The sequence below is a fragment of the Heteronotia binoei genome, chromosome 19 (assembly GCF_032191835.1).
Source record: "Heteronotia binoei isolate CCM8104 ecotype False Entrance Well chromosome 19, APGP_CSIRO_Hbin_v1, whole genome shotgun sequence".
NCBI classification, from domain to species: Eukaryota; Metazoa; Chordata; class Lepidosauria; order Squamata; family Gekkonidae; genus Heteronotia; species Heteronotia binoei.
Genome location: NC_083241.1, coordinates 27261026 through 27276547, shown reverse-complemented (window position 1 = coordinate 27276547; position 15522 = coordinate 27261026). Strand labels below are relative to the sequence as shown.

General features: G+C 45.4%; 1 protein-coding gene across 8 annotated transcripts in view; it reads right to left on the bottom strand.

Annotated features, from left to right (window-relative positions):
* Nucleotides 1–15522, bottom strand: part of DMXL2 (Dmx like 2) — a 129821-nt gene that overhangs the window by 43640 nt on the left and 70659 nt on the right. For all 8 annotated transcript variants that reach the window (XM_060260326.1, XM_060260331.1, XM_060260328.1 and 5 more), the window contains exons 17-23: nucleotides 13525–13752; nucleotides 10843–12519; nucleotides 10315–10425; nucleotides 5277–5446; nucleotides 1400–1497; nucleotides 1087–1252; nucleotides 33–297 (exon numbers count right to left, since the gene is read on the bottom strand). In XM_060260326.1, coding sequence (XP_060116309.1) covers nucleotides 33–297; nucleotides 1087–1252; nucleotides 1400–1497; nucleotides 5277–5446; nucleotides 10315–10425; nucleotides 10843–12519; nucleotides 13525–13752 — 2715 coding nt within the window. The remainder of the gene's footprint in view (nucleotides 1–32; nucleotides 298–1086; nucleotides 1253–1399; nucleotides 1498–5276; nucleotides 5447–10314; nucleotides 10426–10842; nucleotides 12520–13524; nucleotides 13753–15522) is intronic.

The following is a 15522-nucleotide window of genomic DNA, read 5'->3' as shown; positions in this document are numbered from 1 at the left end:
ATATTTATCACACAATTGCAATATTTCTTTACCTGGATTTTCATCGTCTTCCTTTGGTGTCTGTTCTAGCAAAGTGTCAAGTGCTCGGGTGTACTCTTTCATGACCCAATAAGCAAGGCTTCTCAGGAAAGGATCGGGGTGCAGCTTACTACACCTGAACCCAGTTCCGTCCTTTTCACAGCCCAAAATTTTTTCATAAAGGATGGCTGTGTAGGTGGAGGAGATCTCAAATTCAGACTCATACAAACGAGCAATAACCATAGCTAACTGGATGTCTTCCATTTTCTCAAGGCACACCTGTGAGACAAAGCATGACACATTGTAATGATAGAATAAAGAACATAAGAGAAGCCATGCTGGATCAGGCCAGTGGCCCATCCAGTCCAACACTCTGTGTCACACAGTGGTCAAAAAAACCAGGCACCATCAGGGGGTCCAGAAACGGGGCCAAATTCTAGCACTCAAATGAATCTACATTTGCATCTTAGGTTTCTTCCGACGGCCAAGCCAGTAAGCAAAAAACATACCTTCTCTGGAAGCTGGCTTGTTTTCCTGTTATTACATCGCAACCATATCTACTATTTATTGCCAGATGACAACCAATGTATGAGACAAATGCTTATGCAAGTATTTCGCCGCTGGATTGACTCATTTTGCATTACACAGAACAGAAAACAAAATCGGTGTCCTGTCTGAACAATTAAAATGGTATCTAATGAAACAAAGAGCTGAAAGACAAATAGATCACTCCCAACAATGACAGTGTGGGCGAACGGGGATCTCTGATAGCTCAGCTAATTTTTTTTCACTGATGCTGCGAGAAAGCAGCAATAATTTCACTGGGTGAGCTTTGCAATGCAATTTAGTTAAATACTTCCAGGGCTTTTTTTTTGAACAGGGACGCACAGGAACGCAGTTCCGGCTGGCTTGGTGTCAGGGGGTGTGGCCTAGTATGCAAATAGTTCCTGCTGGGCTTTTTCTACAAAAAAACCCCTATGCGAAACAATGGTAATGTCAGGGGTGTGTGGCCTAATATGCAAATGAGTTCCTGCTGGACTTTTTCTGCAAAAAAAGATCCCTGAATACCTCTATAGCATCTTTTAGCGACCCTGCTAATAAGAAAAAGGCGGCAGACTGTTCAAAGCGCTGTTTCCCCAACAAGGCAAAAGCATTTTTTAAAGCTGCTTTACGCCACCGATCTTCGCTGAAATTATGGCTGAAAAACTGCGTCATCTTCTCATCGTGCTGAGACCTGTTTGCAAACACAAAAGTAAAGGATGCTCAGCTACGTGAAACAGGAAGCCTGCTCCAGGAGAGAAACAGGAGTTGCTACAATTTCCATAAGGTTTTTCTTAAGTTCTAGCAGTCTTGGTGGGCCAAGGCAATGGAAGGGACCTACCGAAACAGACCCCACACCACCGCCTTCTTCTTCATCGCAAGGTAAAAGAGCGCGGCATCCAAGGCATCATTGTTCCTCTGGAACGCTGCTTTTGCGACCTGTAACGTTTAGAGAAAATAAGGAAACGAAAACTCCACCATATCACCAACTTGACAGGAACGTTCTCACCCTCCCCCAAAGCAGGGTGGACATGTGAGATTTGGAACTTTATCATCTTAGACAAATCATCACAGAAATATCAGGACTTCACAAGAAAACTGATAATTGTATACACAGCAGGAGTTCCCAACCTTTTTGAGCCTGTGGGCACACTGTAATTCAGACAAAGGGTGGTGAGTGCAGCCGCAAAATGGCCGCTACAAAAAATGGAGCCAACTATATCAGGGGTCCCCAACCCCTGGGCCGTGGACTGGTACTGGTCCGTTGCCTGTTAGCAACTGGGCCGCAGAGTGAGGAAGAGACCTTCGTCTACTCATTATTTAAAGACCCCCATGGGAGGCAGAGATGGGGTGTGGGCTTGGGGGCAGCAAAACTCCCAGCACCCCCACAAGTCCGCGGAAAAGTTGTCTTCCACAAAACTGGTCCCTGATGCCAAAAAGGCTGGGGGCCACTGAGCTATATAACTGCAGATGCAGGTTATTTCCAGTCATACAGTGCAGATCCTTGTGCTATGGTGGCAGTTGCTGCCAAAACAATGTATTTTTAAAATCTGCACAGTCAATCAAATGTCCAATGGCCAGTTAGAAGCTCTGCCAGGCAAAAGCTGCGCCCGGTTCTGCCCACTTTCTGAAAAACTTGATGAGCACCAGGAAAGATGTGGGCGGGCACCATTTTGCTTATAGTTACCATACTGGGGATCCCTGGTATAGAGGAATGACAACCCACTGTTATTTTGGGGGAGTGAAAAGTCATCAATTGCAAAAAGGAAACAAAGACAAAGACAAGAGGTAGCAGTTCAAACAGCCCAGCTGGATCTAGTCACTGACTGTAATAATAAAACTGAGACAGCCCAGACTAGCTACTGGTAGCTGGATGGGAGACCACCAAGGAAGACTGCAGTCGCTATGCAGAGGAAGGCAACAGTAAACTACCTCTGCTCATCTCTTGCCTTCTAAACCCCACAAGGCAGAACTTTGTGGGGTCACTAAGAGTCAGCTGCAACTCAATAGTTTACTTTTACAAAACCAAAAGTCTGTACTGAATCCTTAACAACAAATACCATTTTATTGATATGTTTTGTTTTGTGTAGGATGACTAACTAGGAAGAGGAGCAAGACCTTTTGCTTACATTGCTATAAAGAAGACGACGATGACATTGGATTTATATTCCGCCCTCCACTCAGAGTGGCTCACAGTCTGGTGTAGTGGTTAAGTGCGTGGACTCTTTTTTGGGAGAACCCGGTTTGATTCCCCACTCCTCCACTTGCACATGCTGGAATGGCCTTGGGTCAGCATTAGCTCTTGCAGGAGTTGTCCTTGAAAGGGCAGCTGCTGTAAGAGCCCTCTCAGCCCCACCCACCTCACAGGGTGTCTGTTGTGGGTAAAGGAGATAAAGGAGATTGTGAGCCGCTCTGAGACTCTGAGTGGAGGGCGGATAAATCCAAGTGTCGTGCGTCTTCAATCTCCGTTATCTCCTTCCCCCCAACAGACACCCTGTGAGGTGGGTGGGGCTGAGAGGACTCTCACAGCAGCTGCCCTTTCAAGGACCACCTTTGCCAGAGCTATTGCTGACCCAAGGCCATTCCAGCAGGTGCAAGTGGAGAAGTGGGGAATCAAACCCGATTCTCCCAGATTAGAGTCTGCAACTTAACCACTACACCAAACTGGCACCAAACACCAAATTTAAGATGAAATTTTTAAAAATGAGGTTAGAAAAGAAACGAACTAGGCTCTTTCTACTATCTATCTGTCTTTCTGTCTGTCTGTCTACCTACCTACCTACAGAATGGTTTTGATTGTCCCAGTCCAGCCATTACTGGTGATGTCACAAAATTTGAACTGGGAGAATAATTCATTTGAGGTTTTGAAAGCAAATCTGAAAACAGTTTTTTTTTAAAGAAGGGGTGAATTAGCTCTACACTGGGCATGATGGGCACTTTCACACACACTAAATAACACACTTTCAATCCACTTTCAATGCACATTGCAATTGGATTTTACTGTGTGAAAGGGCAAAATCCACTCACCAACAGTCGCTGAAGTGGACTGAAACTGTAGTATTTACCATATGCAAAAGCACCTGATAGCTTGCATTCAAGGACAGTGCTTGAGATTTTACACTGCTCACCTCAACAGAAAGAATCCGTGTTGCACATGGTGAACCATATTGCCTTGGATTAATTAAACCCTAAATTAATTGAGAATGATAAATACATAAGCCACTGCCCCAGACCAGCTGATATATACTGGCAGTTTGGATACTGGTGCTTTACAGGGAACAAGTTCAAGTTTATTCAAGGTTAGCAGCCCATAAGCCATCCACTGTAAAATAATTTAAAATTGAGAACTGAGAGTTAAAAAACACAGTTAATGCACGGCAGAGCAGAAATTTGCCACGTCCACAATTCAGTTTTTTCAGAGGCTATTTAAGAGTAGTCTTAGTGACAGAAAAGGTCAACAGTTTTGATAACCATTTTGTAAGAAATTTTTTCTCTGGCTATTGCATACTTTGGACAGTGAAAAAAGCTTTGGGACAATGAATCCACCATGGCCAAAGGACAGTCACAAAAATGCTGATCTGATCTGGGGTATCTTTAGGAAATGACCCTTCGCCTTGGCAGCTGGAAGTGCATTGCGGGATGCAATCACATATGACTGCCTCAATTTTGGAACCACCAATATATCAAAATAATGAGGTAAAATCAAATTTGGTTTGATACTTGATTCCCAAATGAAGAGGAGAAAATTTCTGCCTGGCATCTTTTTGGAGGAAACCCTGATCTTGTTCATAGGGAACAGCAGTTCTTGGGTTTACACCAATGTGGGGTAGTGGTTAGAGCACTGGACTAGAATTTTATTTACTTATTTAATTTATATCCTGCCCTCCCCACCGAAGGCAGGCTCAGGGCGGCTTACAAACCGAGGGTCGACACAAGCACATTAGTGCGACCGCTAAAACAGACAACAATAAAAACATAAAAACAATTGTTAAGACATTTGCATGTGCTACTATCATAGTTTCAGGCAGCGATTGAATTCTGGTGGTTAGCTGTGCTCAGAGGTCTCAGGATCACCACAGTGTGGTGAGGTAGGCCTTTGGTGGTGTTCTTATGGGCCAGTCCCGTTGCTGCAGATGTTACTATCATGTAAATGCCTGGCGGAAGACTGCCGTTTTGCAGGCCCTGCGGAACTGTGAAAGCTCTCGCAGAATATGCCTGACCAGCATATGGGTGAACTTGGGCCAGTTCCACCCCCTCCGCCTACCTGCCCTGACAGAGCTGTTGCAAGAATGCAATAGAAGATAGGAGAACAAAGTAAGGAGGAGAAGAAGAAGAAGAGGAGGAAGAAGAAGCAGAGGAGGAGAAGATTATGATATTGGATTTATACCCCGCCCTTCACTCTGAATCCCAAAGCAGCTCACAATCTCCTTTATCTTCTTCCCCCACAACAGGCACCCCGTGAGGTAGGTGGGGCTGAGAGGGCTTTTTACAGCAGCTGCCCTTTCAAGGACAACCTCTGCCAGAGCTATGGCTGACCTAAGGCCATTCCAGCATGTGCAAGTGGAGGAGTGGGGAATCAAACCTGGTTCTCCCAGATAAGTGTCCACACACTTAACCGCTACATCAAACTGGCTCTCAGAATCCCTTGGGGAGAAAGGTGGGATATCAACAGAGTAAATCATTTCCTATGAAGGTAGGCAGAGTTGGGGGCAAATTACCTTTTCCATGCACCTTCGCAGGGTATTAATGTTCCTGACCCACCAGCCTATTCCCATGGCTCTAAGTTCGGACCACTGTGGGTCTCCTCGTTGGATGGCAGGAATCATGTTGATCAGCTCTTCCTCAGCTTCTGAATGAAACGCCCAGGCAAAATGGCAGGTGGAAACACCTGAGCAATGACACAAGAAAATCCCTTTGGGTAAACCAATTAAAAACCAGGATCATTTCATACCAGAAATAATATTGACCTGGGTGCAAGCTAATTATAAACATATATATGAACATATGAAGCTGCCTTATATTGAATCAGACCCTTGGTTCATCGAAGTCAGTACTGAAGAAGATCGCAGATTTATACCCCATCTTTCTCTCTGAAACAATCTCCTTTATCTTCTTCCCTCACAACAGACACACCCTGTGAGGTGGGGGGGGGGGCTGAGAGAGCTCTCACAGAAGCTGCCCTTTAAAGGACAATTCCTACGATAGCTATGGCTAACCCAAGGCCATTCCAGCAGCTGCAAGTGGAGGAGTGGGGAATCAAACCCGGTTCTCCCAAATAAAAGTCCACGCACTTACCCACTACACCAAACTGGTTCTGAGTACTGTCTACTCAGATTGGTAGCGGCTCTCCATGGCCTCAAGCTGAGGTTTTTCATGCCCATTTGCCTGGACCCTTTTTAATCGGAGATGCCGGGGATTGAGCCTGGGACCTTCTGCTTACCAAACAGATCTTCTACCACTGAGCCACTCTCCCTCCCCCAAATTGTTTGCCTGGGCCAGGTGGGCAACCTAATGTTGGTTTAGCCCACTCACCTGGGCCTGGGCCAGCAGGAAAAACTTAAGGGCTGAAAATGATGTCATGCAATGCAGTGATGTCACTTCCAGGTTTTCACCAGGAAGTGATGTCAACAAGTGATGCAACATCATTTCCGCCTGAAGCTCCCAGGGGTGCAGGCCAACAGCCTGGCTACCCCAAGCTGGGAAACAGGATGCAGTTATCTTAAAGTTCTTGCTGATTTCTGGCTGGTCAGCTGCTAAGGTCATAGTATGCTGAAAATAACTTTAGATCTTTGAACCAGCATGTATACCAAGCCTAACAATAAAACAAAGTACAGCTTTCAATTCCACTGCTGCAAAAGGCTAATGAATCATTTCCTCGCCTTCCTTCCCAGCTTGCACACAGGGGGCAGTCTTCGTAATTCTTTGAGCCCTGGGCAAAAGTCCATGATGAGTCCTCAAAACTACTTCCTCGTGCAGAGTCAAGCAAAAGCTGGCAAAGCAGGTGAGAGCCATGGCCACTGTATGGCCATCTTCCTGAGCCCTGGATGGGGTGAGAGTAAGTGGTGGCAGGAGCCTGCTCTTCTTCCCCCTTTCCATTAGGGGGCACATGGGGTATCCTGCACGGCTCCAGAATTAGCTTCTGAGATTGCCCACTGGCTAGAACGAGGGATTTTTTTGTAGCAGGAACTCCTTTGCATATTAGGCCACACACCCTGATGTATCCAATCCTCCAAGAGCTTACAGGGCTCTTAGTACAGGGCCTACCGTAAGCTCCAGGAGCATTGGCTGCATCAAGGGGGTGTGGCCTAATATGTAAAGGAGTTCCTGCTACAAAAGAAAAGCCCTCGCTAGACCTATCACTGCTCATAGAGTTGTTCTTTGCACGAGCCACAGAACTAAACTGGAAGTTAGCGCCATCCATAACAAAAACTTACTGCTGCAACAATCATTCCTTGACATAACATTACACTGTTAATCTCAAAAGTTACTTGCAGATTTCTGATTAAAACAATTTTTATTTAGTAACATATGGTAACAATATCTTATTCCTGCATCATTAATAACTTCTTTTTATCTATCCCATATATTACTTTCTAACCACCCCTCCCCCTGTTACTTGACCCCCGCCAGTGTTATTTACTTATAATACTAATATTAAAAGTTACCCTTAACTAATAAAAACAAAAATTTACATTCTTCTTCCTTCTAAGACTTAATCATTATCAAAAATTGTCCAATGTTCTTTTATTTTCCACTCCTTTTCTACATATCTTCTGAACTTTTCCCACTCCATCTTAAAGTAAGTAATAGTAAGAGTAGTAGTAAGAGACTAAGTAATAGTCTCTTAAAATTCTTGCTAATTTGTCCATTTCACTCTATGTCATAACTTTTACAATCCAATCCCATTTCTCTGGTATTTCTTCTTGCTTCCACAACTGTGCATATAATGTCCTAGCAGCTGAAAGCAAGTACCAAATTATAGTTCTTCTTTTGGAAATTTTTCCATTTGTAATCCCAACAGAAAAGTCTCTGCAATTTTATTAAATTTATATCCCAAGATCCTAGAAATTTCTTGCTGAATCATCTGCCAATACTTTTTTGCTCTTTCACAAGTCCACCACATATGGTAGAAAGAACCTTCATGTTTTTTACATTTCCAACATCTGTCTGGCATCTTATTGTTCATCTTTGCCAATTTTTTAGGAGTCATATACCATCTATACATCATTTTAAAACAGATTTCTGGATCACCTTTTTCAGCAACCAGAGCATGCTCAACGTGGTTTATGGAGATCTGAAAAATGTTAACTATGTATCAGATCTCACACATCTCGGAGAGGTCTGAGAGAGAGCAGAGCAGAGCAGCTGTGGTAGCTGGGGAACTGCTGTTTGTTTGGTTGAGTGGGCTGAAGGTGAAGGTGATTGAAGTGATTGGTGCTGATTGATTAGGAGTGGCTGTGTTCCCCACCCTCTTTGCATTTTAAGCTGTGCCTTGCCAAAGGCGAGAGCTAAAGGGCTCTTGGTCTGGGGGCTCTGTAAGGATCAAGAACCCAGATCCCTAATTTCCTTGTTCTCCCAATAAGTTAAGTTGACCTCCAGAAGGGGAGCCACTTAAACAAACAGGATTTAAAGAGGACTGTATATTAAATAAAAAAACCAACATGAAGGTAGAATGCCAGCAGGGGGGGTGGGGGCTTTCCAGTGTTTTGCACTGAGTGTCACATGTACGACTATCTGCCCACAGGACAGAAGTCTTGGGTGTGTGCTCGATGTAAGGAGCTCCTGGTCCTTAGGGAATGAGTTTGTACCCTTGAGGCCGAGGTGACTGCCCTGGAGAAGCAGAGACGGTCAGTTAGGCACTCGAGGAAGACTCTCGAGGGCGTATTAGATGAGCCCCGCTCTGAACGTGGCAGCCCCATTGCTGACAGGCAGCATGAGGGTCGAGAGGGAACAGGGCACCGTGCTGAGGATAAGGGGAATGCGCCCTCAGAAGGGACATCTTCTTCAGTTGGTGAGCAGGAATCCTTTCGCGCCAAGGAACCATCCCTGGGCAGGGAGAGAGGGGGGCGGGTCTTGGTAGACCGCACCTCAAAAAGGATATTATAGCATTGGAAAAAGTGCAGAAAAGGGCAACTAGAATGATTAAAGAGTTGGAACACTTTCCCTATGAGGAAAAGTTAAAACGCTTGGGGCTCTTTAGCTTGGAGAAACGGCGCCTGCGGTGTGACATGATAGAGGTTTACAAGATAATGCATGGGATGGAGAAAGTAGAGAAAGCAGTACTTTTCTCCCTTTCTCACAATACAAGAACTCCTGGGCATTCGATGAAATTGTTGAGCAGTCAAGTTAAAAGGGATAAAAGGAAGTCCTTCTTCACCCAAAAGGTGATTAACATGTGGAATTCACTGCCACAGGAGGTGGCGGTGGCTACAAGCATAGCCAGCCTCAAGAGGGGATTGGATAAAAATATGCAGCAAAGGTCCATCAGTGGCTATTAGCCACAGTGTGTGTGTGTGTGTGTGTGTGTATGTGTATATATATATATATATATAATTTTTTTTTTGGCCACTGTGTGATACAGAGTGTTAGACTGGATGGGTCATTGGCCTGATCCAACATGGCTTCTCTTTTGTTCTTATGTTATCCATACAGCAAAAGTCAGTTTTTACAACCCCCTAACAAAAGCCACAATAGCATCTTGTCACAAATAAAAATAAGCCTTTTCAAATAGCCCCACAGTACTGACGAAAGTCACAGAGCAGGGTTGTCCAAACTTGCTTAACTAAAGAGCCACAAAGAACGAACGTCAGACATTTGAGAGTCACAAGACATGAACATCAGATGTTTGAGAGCTGTGAGGAAGGGAGGAAATAGATGAGTGGAAGGAGGATGGAGGGAGAGGCGGAAACTTTAACTTTCAATGCATTCTCTAGTGTGAAAGAGCCACATATGGCTCCCAAGCCACAGTTTGGCCACTCTATCATAGAGAGACAGTCTGTACCACTAAATACATGCCTGCCGAGTGCATCTTGTCAGCACTGAAAAGGCTGTGGGATGGACTAGAAGAAGAAAAAGACTGCAGATTTATACCCTGCCCTTCTCTCTGAATCAGAGACTCAGAGCGGCTTACAATCTCCTATATCTTCTCCCCCCACAACAGACATCCTGTGAGAGGGCTCTCACAACAGCTCTTTCAAGGACAACTCCTGCAATAGCTATGGCTGACCTAATGCCATTCCAGCAGGTGCAAGTGGAGGAGTGGGGAATCAAACCTGGTTCTCCCAGATAAGAGTCCGCACACTTAACCACTACACCAAACTGGCTCTCCATGAACATCAAATGTTTGAGAGATGGGAGGGAAAGCAACTTTAACTTCAAATGCATTCTCCACCAGCTGCCTTGGAGAACTGATTTAAAGAGACAAATGCCTTCCTCAGGCCAGCTGACAGGGCAATGGGGGCTTCAAGAGCCACACAATACGTGTGAAAGAGCCGTATGTGGCTCCCGAGCCGCAGTTTGGCCACCCCTGCTCTAGACCTACCTCAAATTATTTCTGTATCTCCTCTCCCTGCCCACTGCATGACTATTGGATAATCTTTAAAAAATTGAAACTATGCATTACCTTGATGGAGCAGCTGCACACGGTACAGAGGCGGGAGCCTGCTCCAGACCTACCTCAAATTACTTCTGTATCTCCTCTCCCTGCCCACTGCATGACTATTGGATAATCTTTAAAAAATTGAAACTATGCATTACCTTGATGGAGCAGCTGCACACGGTACAGAGGCGGGAGCGATGTCAGAAGACAGGTGTGTAAACGCATCGCTAACAAATACCGCAAGCCACACTCGTCTAGCGTGTCTCTCCCTGTAAAACAAACGTTTTTGTTGTACGTGCATTTATGAACTATCAGAACACAACATATATAGATGAGCAGGTGCAGGTGTGCAGAAAAACACGCAGAGGGAACTAACAAGATGCCTCACTTTGGTTGGTCTTAATAAATGGTATGAAGTGGCGTTTCTCGTTAAGATTTTTCTTTGACTCATCTCAGCTCCTCTGAAACGCTGCCTGTCAAATCCCTTACCGCCATATGGAATTTTTTTTGGGCAGAAATCAAATCTGCCTGGATGAAAATCTCAGATTATTAAAAAGAAAAGAACATTGCATTGGAAGGGATAATCTGCCAAGCTTGCATTTGTACATAATTACTTCAGATTTAATTCTGCTTTTATTTGTTCAAATGAATGGAATTCTTAACAAGAAATTCAGCCAGCCATTTACCTGAGTAATGCTTCTCCCTGTTTTCGTCAAGTTCAGTGCTCGTCGTGGCCACGGTGTCTGCCAAGGCGACCAAGAACATTTGTTCCAGTCGGGTGAGTCCTGGCAAACTGGAGTGCATTAGATGGCTTGAAAGGACACTGGCGTGTTCTCGGCCAAAGTAAGTTGGCCCGTACTGAGAGAGGTTAATGACTTTGGATCTATTCTCTCTCTTTTCTGGCTCAAAGTCGATGAAGTCATCAGTTGTGACTTGCTGAACCTGGAAAAGGTCTGAGTACTGGTCCTCTGCTTTCCTTTTTACACGATCTTCTGAGACTTGTGGTCCTTTGGTGATTTCCTCGGTTTTATACGTGGAATCCTGGTCTGCTGAGAGGAGCGCGTATAAGGGCAGAGGCGGAATAGAATCTATCTCGGTGTAGTCCCGTGTGCCGTCTTTCCCAGTGGTGATGGCATCTTTAGCAGTGCTGCCGCTGACGCTAATGGTACGGGACAGATGCCGCTTGGAACCACCATCTCCTGCCTCCGGATCTTTAACAATTGCAACTTCCCCGGCAATGCATTTCACTAAATGCGAAAGAATGGCTTTTGCTCGGCGAACTTTGCCCAAATCCATCAGTTCTAACAGTTGGGTTGGGTGATACTGAGGGAGAGTAGGGGAAAGGACGTGAGCGGCTTCAAACAGGCCACCGTCTTGAATCACAGTGGGGGTACCAAAGACATCGTCCACAATTCCAGCCCCGTCGATTATACTGGCCTTCTTTGCAAGCAGGCTTGTTTTCGTCAGATCCAGCATGGGCGAATCTTCGACCACAAAGGCATTGTTTCCCCCGTCTCCTGATTTCGCGGCATGTTTCCACTGCGCGTAGACGTGCATTTCACAATCCATCCCAACGACCAGAATTCCATCTCTTACCCAAGACAGAGAGACAGGCAAGGAAGGGGTACCATCCACAGAGGAGACCAGGTCAATTGATCTCAGCAGTACCCATTTAGATTTGATACCTTGCTTTATGCTACCACCTAGTGGTAAAGTAATGACAGCCACACCATCCTTGCTGCTGGTTTGTTCTGTCACGATTCCCGAAAGACGCCCGTACATGAAAATGTTGGCACCCACCCCAACCGTAAGGATGTGTGAGCCATCTTCCTTCGAAACCCAGTCCAAATGGACCAGATGCTTGATATTCGGCATGAGGTACCTGTCCTTGTTCAAGAACACATCTGATTTACTGTACACAAATAAATTACTGTCCACGCTGACTCTCGAGTCCAGGACGCTCCCCATTTTCACCAAATCATCCAGGTGAATTGTCTGCTCCAACACCCACTCGGATCCTCCAGTTGACTCACATTCAAAAATACAAACGTGCATAGAAAACTCTTTGGAAAGAAACCCGTTATGCTGGATGGGTTGCTTGTACGCCACAGCTAAGCGCCCCGTGTAGGAACAGCTGACCGCAACCGGCCTTCCCACGACTGACACTGTGCTGCTGTCCTCATCTCTTTCGTCATTCATTAATGGCCACTTCTTCCAGTGGTAGGTCTCCTTTGTACCATTTTTGCTGCTCGCCACTGTCTCTATGGAACACCTCCAGAACCGCACTTTATTATCAGAACAGGAAGTCACCAGCAAATAAGGGGCGAGACAGACGGGGTAGATGGACGAAGAGCTCAGGTGCCCTAAGTTAATCACATGACAGTTTAGGATTAGTGATGGGAAAGATGAACATTGAAACAAATGCAGCCCTGAAAGCAAGGAGCAGGGATCTTTTGTAGCAGGAACTCCTCTGCATATTAGGCCACACACCCCTGATATAGCCAGGGGTGGAAATCTAGCAGGAGCTCCTTTGCATACTAGGCCACGCACCCCTGATGTAGCCAATCCTCCAAGAGCTTACAAAAAAAAGAGCCTTGTAAGCTCTTTGTACAGAGCCTACTATAAGCTCCAGGAGGATTGGCTACATCAGGGGTGTGTGGCCTAATATGCAAAGGAGGTCCTGCTAGAATTCCACCCCCGGATATAGCCAATCCTCCAAGAGCTTACAGAGCTCATAGTACAGGGCCTACTGTAAGCTCCAGGAGGATTGGCTACATCAGGGATGTAGAGTCCAGGTGCCACTGGACTCTAACTTTGTTCTACTGCTTCAGACCAACATGGCTGCCCACTTGGCTCTCAGATCAATGGCTTTAGGCACCAATTCTGTTTGCAAGACCTAAGCGAGGCTGTTAACAATAGGATATTTCGAAGGTCATTAGCTTTTAGGGTGGCCATAACTGAGAAGTCACTTGAGGACAGTTAGCACACACACAGAGAATAGGATTGCACTGTAATTCACTTCTGATTTACAGTGTTTTCCCAGCCGGAAAACCATTCTTGTTGGCAACAAAACCAGCTGTTTAGTTACAAGCCACCCAAAATCAGAAGAAGTTTGTGACTCTTTCGTGGCATCAGATAAACAAGAATTCCAGTCCAGGAATTAACTATTAACTTTCACCAAACCAACTGTGACTACACAAATGTGAGAATCATGTCGGAGCAGCTGTGGTATGGTTAGAAAGCACAAGAAGATCTGTGTCTAGTTAGTGCACGAACTGGGAACATTCCCGGAATTACAGAGCACACATGAGCAAGCTGTCAAAGACATGAGTTAAATACCATACAGCCCATTTGTCGCGCTTGGGTACCTGCAGAAGGAGTTGCTCTTATAACTTCTATGCCAGCAGGAAGATCCAGCGGGTAACTGTACACGAGGCAGGAGCTCAGAATAAGTTTACTGGCTGTCTGAAGATTCGCAACGGATGAGGAACGCGGCATTGGGGTGGCACCAGGGGACGTGTCTGGGGATGACTCCACCGTCTTTTGACCAGGGACAGTCAGCTGGTTTTCAAATGAATTACCTTCCATAGATGTTGCTTTTAAAAAAGCATAATGCATAGTCAGTACCATGATAAATAATCACAGCAGATTTTAAAAAACACACAGATTAAAACCCCTTTAAGATAACAAAACACAGGCTGGGGAAAAAAAAAAACCACCCAAGTTCTTAGAAATGAGCTGATCTCTTTTGCAGGTATCTTTTACTTAATGGACATTAAGGCTAGGTTCAACTGTAACACTTTTTTTGTTGCAGGAACTCCTTTGCATATTAGGCCACACACCCCTGATGTAGCCAATCCTCCAAGATCTTACAGGGCTCTTAGTACAGGGCCTACTGTAAGCTCTAGGAGGATTGGCTATATCAGGGGTGTGTGGCCTAATATGTAAAGTTCTTCCTGCTACACAAAAAGCCCTGTGTAACTCCAAACTACAGTGTAATGTAATAAACCCAGAAGGCTCTTAAACCGGGGTCCCCAGCATGGCGCCTGTGAGTGCTATGGTACCAGCCAACACCTTTCCTGCCATCCAAGTGTTTTTAGAAAGTGGGAAGCTTTTGCCCAGCAAGGCTTCTGATTGGTCACTGGAGATCTGACTGGCTTTGCAGATAATTTTTTAAGTTGCTTTGGCAGCAGCTGCCACCACAACACAAAGGTCTTCACTGTGATTGAGGGCAAACTGCTGCTGCCATTGTACGGCTGGCTATACTTCCTGCAGAAGCCATATTGTGGCAGCCATTTTGTGGCCACACCTTGTGTTTGAACTACAGCAGGGGTGGCCAACAGTAGCTCTCCAGATGTTTTTTGCCTACAACTCCCATCAGCCCCAGCCATTGGCCATGCTGGCTGGGGCTGATGGGAGTTGTAGGCAAAAAAAATATCTGGAGAGCTACAGGCCACACCTGAACTACAGCATTGCTGGTAGGCTCAAAAAAGTTGGGGATCCCTGACTGAAAGGCTCACTTAGGTGATCCACTTTCCCTTAAGCACAGTGAGCTATTTGTTCACCTCTGAGACAAACTCTGGCTCATTTTGACATCCAAATCAGTAAACCATGTTTTCAAGGACATAACCAGGTTTCTGGAACAAGCCTGGCAGATTTAGGGGAATTCCAGGGGACCAGAGGGAATGTTCCTGGGGTGCTCAGGCTGTCAAATCTATTTCACATTTTCTGTTTTGCCGTAAGATGTATGATGAGCAAAAAGCTAATACGTCAGCTTTGTTTACGGCTACCTTCCCAGCCGCTCTGTGGATTGCCATCTGTTAAATCTCCTTTTGGGATCTGATGAGAGGACTACAGAAACAGGGGCAAAATGTAATTTATTTCATCAGCACCAAAAGTCCATGACCAAGTCCTAAAGGGGTGGCCAAACTGTGGCTCGGGAGCCACATGTGGCTCTTTCACACATATTGCATGGCTCCTGAAGGCTGAGGCAGAACTTAATGCAGGCTTATTCTCAAGTAAGCATGTGTAGCATTGGGACCTCAGTCAGCCTCCAAGTGCTGACCCATAGGTAGGCAACTATTTTTTTCATGTGTGAAGCAGGGAAAGAGGGGGAAATAGGCAGGCTTGCAAGCTCTTCTCCTCTACCACAGAGGTCTCCTGGAGATCAGCAAAAAAATAATTCCCTACCCATTTCCTATGCTGGTCTTCTGGGGACTGTTATTTCCAGCTTTTTATAAAAAGTCTCATTCTAGCATGTTCATGTTGTGAAATGCATACATATGCATTTTACCTTTCTGTGCAAAGAAAGGATTAAGAGTTTTGATAAAGATTTGTGCGTAATATTTGTTCATGTCTTGAGGCTC